Source organism: Telopea speciosissima, chromosome 1 (genome assembly GCF_018873765.1).
Source record: "Telopea speciosissima isolate NSW1024214 ecotype Mountain lineage chromosome 1, Tspe_v1, whole genome shotgun sequence".
Classification (NCBI taxonomy): domain Eukaryota; kingdom Viridiplantae; phylum Streptophyta; class Magnoliopsida; order Proteales; family Proteaceae; genus Telopea; species Telopea speciosissima.
This window is the reverse complement of record NC_057916.1, coordinates 4,256,772-4,267,571: the sequence shown is the minus strand read 5'-3', so window position 1 is coordinate 4,267,571 and position 10,800 is coordinate 4,256,772. Positions and strand designations below refer to the sequence as shown.

Genomic DNA, 10,800 nt, shown 5'->3' with positions numbered 1-10,800 from the left:
CATTTATATTCAGGGAAATCTTCAAGCCCTAGGGTTCAGCTTCCTTCTTGCTTTCTGATTCTCAAAACAGGTTGTAGAAGCCTAGAAGGCATATTGGTATTTCTCTTCTCCGAATTATTTCTTTCAAATAAAGGTATATGGTGGGAGGATACCTTGTTAGTTGCCCAAGTGTTCTCTGGTTTTCAATCACTCCACCTTCAGCTTTCCTTCAATTATTAGCTCAACACTCACAATCAGGGTTTCAGTAATCAGTATCAGTACTGATCCGGATTGGTTTGTATCGGACGGACAAATTTACCCCTGTTTCCTTCGAAAAATGAATTATATTTACATTTTTACCCGTCCATTACGATCCACCAATATGGTATCAGTCACCGATACCGATTCCTCAAACCATCACACAATTGGCAATTGTGTTGGCCCACAAGTGGCAAACCAACCATTTAAACCAAAAGTGGCGACTTTAGTACATCAAGTAACTGATGCTAGTTGATTATGTAAAGGTCCACAACTGAACAAGCTTAAAGCAGGTTACCAAAACCAAATGGTTAAAACAGTTACAAAAACGAGTGGGCTGACCTTGCACAAAATACAACTGAAGGTAACTTCTACGCAAGGTTGCAGATCTTCATTAAGAACAAAAAGTAAAGCTTTAAGAGAAACCAATCCCTAATCCATAAAACTCAAACTCTGTCTAGCTAAGCAAATGAGATGCATACATAGAACAAGTGCCTGAAGTGTTCAGCATCCTTCCCCTACATAATCATCTATGTGAATGGAATACTCCCTGCATTCTACCTTTACAACCCCACGTTTACCTGCATTTCAAATGAAACATATGCAATGAATCAGTGCTCCATTCCAAGACCAACAGACTTTACTGCAAATGAAGACAGGTTTTCACCATTGTTTATCAAGCCAACAAATATATAGTGATGCATAGCTAGCACTCATGATTAGTGTTTTCAAAGCTGGATGCATAAAGCTAGGTGTTCCACCTGTGCAGAAAGCAAGGCATCAGCCTCAAAGGGATGAAACTTAAGCAAAACAAATTCATTTCATCAAGGGTATTTAGCTGTTAATGTCATGGTGTGACCATACAAGGTAAAGTTTACTTCTTGATGTAGGGATAACAATGACCAGCAATGCATGGAAACATTCATATTCAATGTCCTTCATTCTATACATAATTTGGGGGATGAATTTGGTATCTATGTCAGTATGTCACTCTATAGTTTAATAATTAGTACATGGGCTCAAAACTGCTTTGAGCATAATGAAGCATTGAGTGCATCTTGAAATGGAGAAACTCTCTTAAATTTTGTGCAAATTTAATGTCTTGGTTCCTTTCTAGTGGTATGGTATCAAAATCAGGGATTTAGACCATTTGTGAAGAATAAAAGTTGGACCATAGGTATCGGCTAAAAATTGTATTGGCATTATCGCCGTTTCTTTTTGTGGTGGCTCTGGGGAGGGTCATAATAATGTACGCAACCTTACCCCCGCTTTGCGGAGAGGCTGTTTCCAGACTCAAACCCACGACCAATGAGCAACCTTACCGTTGCGCCAAGGCCCGGCCTCTGCTTTATTTTATTTGTTTTATTGTTTTATTGTTATTAAATTGTCAGTAGTCAGGCTTGATTAGGTTACTATGAACCCAGTCCTGTTTACATGCTGTTTCTTTTTTTATTAGAGTCCTAGTCAGTTTAGGATACCCAATCTGCGATTGGGGAGTTTAAAGTCAGTTTTGAGTGATCTTTCTTTCCTTATCTATTTCTGATTGGTTTCGCCTTTCCTTGCTCGAGTCTGACACAGCCTAAAGTAAAATTATAAACATATGTAAGGGGCTAAGCGGTCCCCACGATTTTCTGATTGAATAAAAATGATGCTTTGCTCGCTAATTCTGTGAATTTCAGACATAATTCTACCGTGGATTCAAGGTTAGGCTGGTGGGTTTCCAAACCTACAATTCAGGGGGATTCCTGAATTGCTACATCTTCTCTTTCTCTGTTCCATATTCTCCATTGCATAACAGGTCACAATTCTGAACTCTATCACCCTGCAATAGTGCAGTTTCTAAATTTTGCTATTCAATTTCAGTTCTAACTGTCTGTAAATTACAGCCCAGGTTGTTGAGTAAATCCTTGATTAACCAGCTGAAACCTGACATCAATTTGCTTGATTAGATGCTATAATTAATGTCTTCATTCAGTTTTCTCCATCAACTTTCACAATCGTACTTCAAGGCAACTTTTCAAATCTGAGCTTTCTGAACATCAAATCTGATTCTTATGATTCTGGTTCCTGATTACTGTTTAATCATCAAGTTTATTCATTAACTAAAATATATTTTAGGCCCTAAAACATGTGTATCGATTTCTCAATTTATAGGGTTTTGAGTTTCCTAGCCGGAGTAGGACAACTCCATATCTTAAAATCTGACCATCATATTTTAATCGAAGTTTTCTATGCTATTTCGCTTTCCTAATATACCACTTGATCAGAGTTTTGACTAAATCAGATATGTAGATCTGTTTTTATCAAGGTATTGAAATTTCTCCTAATCTGGTTATTGTTCCTTAGCTGAGGTACTGGATTTTTTTTTTCCAGATTTTCGAATATTAGGTGGTTAGAAACCCATCAATACCTCTTAATTTTCCAGTATAAAAAAACCATCCTTATTTTAAACCATGAATCTATTTCATAAAAAATAAAGACACATGGGGGTGCTGGCGTAGGCCTCGCTCGCGGACAGAAAATATTTCTCCAAAAATAAAGGAAAAAAGCAGAACTTGCAAAGTTTACAACTTTCCGATCTATCCCTAATGGTTCTTCAACACCAATAGTAGTTTCTATATAGCTTCAACTATAGACATGGTTGTTTAAATTGCAATTAATTGCTTCTCAGTGTATAAGAGAAATAATTAAAAACAAATAAACGGAAACAAAAAACCCTAAGAGAAGGAAAAGAGACAGAGTTGAATCCATACCTAAACAGATCCGACGATGATGTTGTTGATGGGGATGAAGATTAGCTTCACGAAGAACCCAACGAATCCCATCACGACGAAGCCGACAGCCGTACGAAACGCGACCTTCGTGAATTCTGCATCCAACAATGAAAATTTCCAGAAAATCGTAACCCAATTCCAAGATCCAGTTGAAAAAAGAGCAGCTAAACATCAAATCTACAAAAGAACGAGAGAAAGGTGGGGGGGGCAAATCGAAGAAGGAATCAGAAACAAGATTTTTACCTTTCCGATCTGGCTTGTGGCAGCGCTTGACGAGGCGATAGCTGTCCTTAGCGAACTCTCTCAATGGATCGACGACGGAATCTAGCGAATCCATGTCTGAGATCTTCCTTCGTTCTCTCCTTTTTACTTTTTCTTTTCCTTTTCCTCCGAGAGCCTCAGAGAGAGGAACAAGACACGGTTCTGATATTTCGTTCCAAACGAGGACTCAAATTTTGCAAGCCAAAGAAACATCTGAGATGCTATTTAATGGGGGGTGGAAACGGGTCGGGTTTATCCAAATTCGAAACCGAGCTGGAAATCTCATGTCGTCAATCCCAATTAGACAACTTCTAGAGCAATTGGTTGATGTCTTGCCAGTAGAATGCAGGTGGATCTTTATCCTCGACAATTCCCTGCCCGGTCCAGTGCCCCTAATAAGGGGGTGTAATGACCATTTCACCCCTGCCTGAACACTCTGCCTGGGTGGGATCCATCCCCCTCTTATTACAGGCACTAGAAAATTGGACCAGGGTAGGGGATTGGTTGGTGCCTTGCAACTAGAATGCAGGAGATAATTTTCCAATGCAGGTTCCCAGTTCCCACAAGTTCACAGGTTCAACTCTCCTACTCAAAGATTTAGTTCATTGGGTTGGGTGAGACCATTAAGGGTTTAAAAGCCCAAATGCTAAAAGTTCCTACACTTATCGAATCAGGATCAATTCCTCGTACATGGAGTATAATGACTCTTCACATACGGTTCGGGCGGGTTAGAGCAAGCGGGTTTGACAGGCCAGGCTGAAAATTGCCACCCCTATAAAGAGCAGGCCTGTTTCACTAACTCTTCTCCACATTCTAGCGTGCATCACTCACTGCTTCTTGTCTCAATCAAGTACTACTACTACTCCTTAGATGCTTAGAACAGTATCACTAAAGGCATTTTGAAATTTCGTTCATACTATACTGGCCTGAATTATTGTACCAGGAAAACACAAAAGAAACATAATAATATAAGCCTAAGATTACACACTCCCCCCCCCCCCCCCCCCAAAAAAAAAAAAAAAACAAAAAAAGAACTAGAATTTCTCTTTCATATCCAGCTTGCATTACAAGATGTGTCAAAGTTGTGATTGCAATTTGCATATTAGACCAGTGGTTCTGAACCAACAATCTCATGGCCTCTCCCAAAACAAGCTCATGCTGAACCACCCAACTGAGTTTTCAAGGCCTCGGCATTTTCCCTAGAAAGACCATCATCATCATCCCCTACTATGATCTCATTATGACACGAGAGGAAAGACTAGGTAGGATTATAAGGCAGAACAGATGAGTTAAGTAATGGTTTTAGCAAAACGGGCCCACCCAATTTTGGTCACATGGCATGTGTTGTGGCAGATTTCAGCATGGATGGGAGGAGGTTCTCCTGTGTATTTTCAACAGGAACATATTAGCATCATTCAAGGTGGGCACACAGTAGATATAAAAAGCAAGCCATTTTAGCCAAAGCTAGCCAGGTTCTGTAAGCTCTACATGAATTAAAATTTTGAATTACTTTTCTTGTTTAATATGTGTGAGCATTTGAATTTCACTGGTAAACATTGAGGGGCTCATGTCCCTTCAACTGATTAGCTATTATTACAGATAGCAACACAAAATTTTGTTTAGTAATTCAAATTTTGAATTACTTTTATTGTTTATGTGTGATGAGCATTTCATCTGCACCACCACTTCCACTCATGTCCCTTCAACTGATTAGCTATTATTACAGATAGCAACACAAAACTTTGTATTTCACTGGATATAATTATGGAGAGCAATTGAGAATGAGAGCAATAATAATTTTGTCCTATTACTGCAAAAATATCAGAATTACTTCAGATATGATGTCTTACAAAATAGCAAATCACAACTAGAGATGGTTGTGATAGATAGTTACAAAAGGGACACAGCTGATTTTTTACACAATGGACATTGTGAGATTCTTGGCTGGAGGAAACAGAGCAACAGCTCTGCGTTGTGGACTTGAATATTTCTTGTAAACCCCTTTCAGCTTGCTCTCTGCTGCCGATGAGTGGAAGCTAACTAATAGCTTTGCACACTCCCTGTCATAGAGAAGGATATAAATACATTATACTATGAAGACACACATACACAGTTTTGGTGCAATGAGAAAGAGAAGAAGAAGAAGAACATTACATAAGCTGTGCTTCAGTGTAACCAGTATGCAATTTAAGTGTTTCACTCCACAGAGGGGTCTTGCTCAGTGTGCATCTAGCAGCATAGACTGCTGAAGCTGCTACCATTGATGGACAATACATAATACTTGCATAACGCATCAGACCAAGCTCAGCAAGAAAGAAGACCATGTTTTCCATCTATTTTGAACAAATAAAACTTAATGAAAATCCAACTCAGTAGAAACGTGGTTAAAAAAAACTCTGAGCAGAGGAAAAAGTAAGGATTTATTACCTCCTGATCAGACCCAGCAGCCTTGATAAATCTCACAAGGAAGACATAAGGTGTTGGAAATGTCAAGCTCCATTCAAGTCTGCCCAATATTGCCTTCTCCATCCCCAATATCTCTTCTCTAGTGTACGCTTTATCTGAAATGATAATAAAGTCATTGACCTGCAAACAAATCACAAGTAGCCAACATCCCAGATTACAATTAAGTCACCAGGAACAAATATGCAAAATAGGAAACTGATTCCAAACTAAAATAATATACCTCTGGAGCCCAAATCTCTTCATATTTGCTCGATATGAGCATGGCACCTATGCCAACCAGCTGCAATTCCCTCCTTGGGACAGTCTTCAGGGAAAGGAATCGGTCCACAATGTGAAGGGTAAGAAACAATGTTTCAGGCATCAATTCAAACTTATGATGAACTTCTATCAACCAATCTGCAAGAATCTCCCTCATCCTCTCATCTATGCCAGGCTGTGACACTATGTAGTCATGAACTTTACTTTCATGCTGCCAAACACCCACAAGGTTAGTATGTTGTGATCATAGAAACACAATTTTTGAGGTTGGGGCTGAGAGACAGAAGAGCCAGTATACCTCAGTGAGTTTATAAAACTGGTAGATGTCTTCAACATACTCAACTACTGCTAACTGATCATTAACATCTGCTGCATCAATGTCAACAATTGGGTCCTTGGGTTTAGCAGTTAACCCACAAGCAACCTGGTGTGAATCAAACGAAATCAGAGGAATAATTTCTGTCTCAAAGTTGTCTAATGGAAAACTCTTAAGCCATTAAAAAAGGGTATAGATATTCATACAAAACGAACCTTGCTCCGAGCAGTTAGGGTTGCTGTGAGGGTCTTCACTTTCTTTCCTGATGAACCTTCCCTAGATTTTCTCCTGTTTTCTAGCTTTTTGGGTTTGATCTCCTCCACTGTATCAGGACTAATCTCGATTACTGTATCAGGTAATGGCTTCACAGTCACTTTCTTTTGAGCTGCCTTTGCTGCACCAACTCCCTTTGCAACATCAGCATCAATAATCACTACCCCATCAACAACTACTGCAGTTGGCTTCTGAAAAATCAAAAACCCCCATAGTATATCGGTGAATCTCACATATTTGTGTCATGATCTAACTGCTAATGAACAATTATTTCTAGTTATACCTGATCATTCTGTGCTGCGGCCTGTGCATTAGCAAGTAATTGTGCACAGAAACTCCTTGTCACAGGGCGAGTGATCTGTTGAAGAGGCTTCCCTTCCAAACCCCTATTTGTAACCCCCAAATTGCTTACATCTTCAAGTGCCCGTCGGTTCTTTCCCTCTGCAGCAGCGTTCTTCTGCCTCCCTACTCCAGCAACTGCTGCGTCTGCAAATTTCCATGAGAAATTCATGCTAAAAAGGGAAAGATGATAAATCCCAAGATAAGAAATAACCCGAAATAAGATCATCCAAGAAAAAACACAAACCAAAACTTCCAACAGTAAAACAAACCCCGAGGAGCCGAACAAACCCGAAGGAAATTGACTCATTTGAAGATGCCAAGACTGACTTAAAGACTGACCATGTCATGTCAATCAAAACCTTATACGGAGAAACTTTCAGAGAAAAAGAAATGGACGTGACCAAAGAATGAAAAAAGTATATATCTTCAAAAAAGCAACAAAAAGAGTACCAACTATAGAAAACCCAATTCAAGATTCAAAAACTAAGACAGGGTGCAAGAAGATCCTATCTAAAAAACTTAAGTACAGATTAATCGTAAGAAAACCCACCAAATAAAAAGGGGAAAAAGAACACGATCGGAGAAAGAAGTAGTAATACCTCTCGGATTCTGTTGAACGATAGCCCTTGATGCCATCTCTGAGTCTTGAATCTGCCCGAAAACTCCTCCAAGGTTGGAAAACAATGACGACAAAAACAAATGGAGCCTTCCGCTCAGAGTCTCCTCTTCTGGGTTTGTCGTCGCCACCTCGAAAAAGCAAAGCGATCGATCTTTCCACTCCGATCTTCTCCTTCGTTCTCACTCTCTCTCTTCCACTATTTTCTCTGTCTTCTTTCTTCTTTCTCTGTTCTCTGCTGAGTATATGCTGTTGAGTCGAAATCGAAGTTTAGCGAGAGCGCTCTTTAACCTTTTTGAATAACGTTTCTCCTCCAACGGTACTTTTCGGGTAAACCTTTTGACCGTTTGATCTCTTATAATCCAACGGCCTATAAGATTTCAATTAAATGGCTCTATTTTCCATAATCGGTAGGGGTGGCAATCAGAATCGGGTCAGAGCGGTTTGAGCTAGCGTAGGGCTCTATGCTAATATTCCTGGTCTGAAGCTGCCAATTATCAAATGGGCACGGGCAGGCCAGGGTTATAAAATCGGGATTGGATCGGAATAGGCCAAGGGGATCCTGATTCCCATCGATCTGAAGTGGATGTAATTGGATCCGGTAATGTGGACCGAATTCACCGATCCAAGACGATTCAACTCCCATCCGAATCAGAATCAGCTGGGACTGATCTAGATTTCGGTTTTTTTTTTAAATCTGGGAGTAGGTGATCGTGCTTGGCGCATTGGTCAAGTGTTCAGGTTCAAGCCCTGGAAATAGGGGTACGGCTGCGTATATTTGAGAGGACATGGTCTACATTAACTACATGTCAAATTTCAGACTCTAATTCAATCAAATAGAGTCTGCACTGCACTGCATTTTTAGGGAATTGGAGACGATTTTTTTTTCCCATAGTACACATCCCGTGTATGTCTATGCATGTATATCAGTACTTTAGACATTACTATGTTCTCCCAACTTTGACACGGTTCTAAGTATTGGTATCGTATCGCCTGATACGAGCGATACATATCGATTTTGCTAGTCACTGATACTGACACCGTATCGATAGCATGGTACGGACAAGGGGTGAAATGGTCAAAAAACTCATTTTTTAAGGAAATTCAAGGATAATTTTGTCGGATACAGCTGATCCAGGCCGATATGGTATCGTATCAATTTTGCGGGTTGCCGATACCCGTTCCGATACCATGCGCTAAAACCACGAACTCTGAAACAGACAATGTAGATTTTTAACAAAAACTAAACATAAAATGGATGACTTAGATTTGTTTTATGATTTTCAAAAACATTACCTTCCATTGTTACAAAGATAACTTGATAAAAAATTAAGGAAAATTAGAGCCTTATATATTATTATTATTATTTTGGGTAAAAGCCTTGTATATTACAAGTAATATGATTGAGATAATTAGGCCCTCATAATATGTGATTAGTAGAGACAGGCCCATCTATTCGACAATAAAAAATGGCAAAATAGACTAGGTTCGTGGAGCAACTACGTGGGTTTGTATGGACCTTTATCCCCTGAGGTTTGCTGATCGATACGGTTGTACGGTTCCTCTCATAGGGGGACTGAAATGACCATTCCACCCCCTAACCGAACACACTGCCCGGGTAGCGTCCACCCCCCTTTTATGAGAGGCACTAGGGAACCGTAAATTCGGATTGTATTGGCTAAATAGGGCTGCAATTGAGAGGCTTGAGGTCGTCTATCCATTTATTACCCTAGGTTAATCGACGGGTTCAATGTAGAACGGCTGAAAACTGCCACCTCTTAGGTAACAGCTTCTAACCTGATAGAGAATTATAGCCGTTGGAGCCTTGGAGGTCTTGCTTTCTTTTCAAAAAAAATAAATTTTTGGGGTAGAGAAAAATATCATATAATGGGAGAGGGAAAGGCACATCGCCCCGCGTGCAGTAAGGTAGTGGCGGCATCAATGGTGGTACGGGATGGGGCATCATATAAGAGGGGCAAGTGGGTCATTTCAAAGGGAGAAGAGAAAAATAGACAGTGGACGCTAGTTCACGATGTAGGAAGTGTGCAGCGTGTGCCCAGCCTTTTTCCTAATAATTAGACGAGCACCCACACGTGCAGTGTACCTTTCAAGTTGTTCATGTGGGATTGAATGAAAACAGTCTTAAGTTTTTAAGGGAAAAGGTTAAAAAAAAAAACCACGAGAATACATAGAAGCATCATACGAGTTTTGCCTTTGATAGGGGACAGGGGGTGATCATTGCGCACCTCATTGAGGCATCATGGGCGGTACATTCCACTACAAAGAACTTTTCTCTTTTTTTTTAAGGGAAAAGATTCTCTCATTGTCCGGGAGTGTACTCTAGTCTCTAGCACCCTCTCTATCTATCTCTCTCCTCTTCACATGAAATGACTTTATTGTCTTCCTATAAACGAAACCATTTCATCATACCTCATTGGTGTCTCCCCCCCCCCCCCCCCCCAAATTTCACTTGCTTAGAGAACCTTCTCCCATTCTTGAAATCAGAAATTGTTCAAGTTGAGTGGATTGGAATAAATTTTTAGGAAAACAGTTTTCTGTACACTCCCATGTGTCTATCTCTCTCCACCTTAAAATAAGGGAGCAGAGATGTCTTTTCACATGGAGAGGAGAGAGATAGACTCATGGGAGTGCTGGCGTAGGTCACACTCCCGGACAGAAAACTTTTTCCCAAATTTTTATTAGGGAAAACAGTGGTCGCACTCCCATTGTAATGTGTCTTCTCACAGTTTGTCCTCTCTGTGAGACTCTCTCTCTCTCTCTCTCCTTGACATGTGGTCCATTGTATACAAATCGTGTGATGCTCCCTCTCATGCGTCTATTGGCTTGGGGTGAAAGATTCCATCTCACACTTGTAGTGTGTAGATCCTCTCCCCTTTTTATTAAATTGATAGTCAACATATTTTTCGAATGGGAATTCGACAGACAGTTGTTGAGGACCGGCGGAAAAGGTTTGAAAACTTAGATTCAAGCATGGAATCAGCCTCCACAACACACGAAATCACTTGGTATCGGTCACAACCCTAGAAAATAGAATGGGGGAAGAATCAAAGATTTCATAGATTTGATGCCTCTATGTTGATACCTCAATGCGCATTCTTATTGGCCCCCGCACTAGTGCCGGACCACGACTAGACGGCGATCTCTTACCCATAAAATAAAACTTTTTTTATTTTTATGGAACCCATAAAATAAAACTTGAATCGCTAGTTGGGTGTATAATCATAAAGAAATGACTA

General features: G+C 40.1%; 2 protein-coding genes across 7 annotated transcripts; both read right to left on the bottom strand.

The window, feature by feature from the left end:
* Positions 1–606: 606 nt before the first annotated feature.
* On the bottom strand, positions 607–4,051 carry LOC122659387 (protein transport protein Sec61 subunit gamma). 5 transcript variants are annotated; one of them, XM_043854507.1, is made up of 5 exons: positions 4,043–4,051; positions 3,255–3,392; positions 2,988–3,106; positions 2,421–2,430; positions 607–791 (listed from the first exon to the last, which is right to left on the bottom strand). In XM_043854507.1, the coding sequence occupies exons 2-3, from the start codon at positions 3,346–3,348 to the stop codon at positions 2,991–2,993; spliced, it is 210 nt and encodes a 69-aa protein (XP_043710442.1). In that variant the 5' UTR covers positions 3,349–3,392; positions 4,043–4,051; the 3' UTR covers positions 607–791; positions 2,421–2,430; positions 2,988–2,990. The 5 variants fall into 5 exon arrangements, with proteins under 5 accessions (XP_043710442.1, XP_043710437.1, XP_043710454.1 ...); XM_043854502.1 differs by lacking the exon at positions 4,043–4,051 and having other exon boundaries at positions 3,255–3,434; XM_043854519.1 differs by lacking the exons at positions 2,421–2,430; positions 4,043–4,051 and having other exon boundaries at positions 607–815; positions 2,989–3,106; positions 3,255–3,435.
* Positions 4,052–5,083: 1,032 nt separating this feature from the next.
* On the bottom strand, positions 5,084–7,796 carry LOC122659359 (G2/mitotic-specific cyclin S13-7-like). Of its 2 annotated transcripts, none has more exons than XM_043854478.1 (8): positions 7,527–7,796; positions 6,869–7,097; positions 6,528–6,776; positions 6,295–6,420; positions 5,959–6,207; positions 5,700–5,858; positions 5,427–5,605; positions 5,084–5,332 (listed from the first exon to the last, which is right to left on the bottom strand). In XM_043854478.1, the coding sequence occupies exons 2-8, from the start codon at positions 7,094–7,096 to the stop codon at positions 5,188–5,190; spliced, it is 1,335 nt and encodes a 444-aa protein (XP_043710413.1). In that variant the 5' UTR covers position 7,097; positions 7,527–7,796; the 3' UTR covers positions 5,084–5,187. The 2 variants fall into 2 exon arrangements, with proteins under 2 accessions (XP_043710413.1, XP_043710410.1); XM_043854475.1 differs by having other exon boundaries at positions 6,869–7,071.
* Between the last annotated feature and the right edge of the window lie 3,004 nt (positions 7,797–10,800).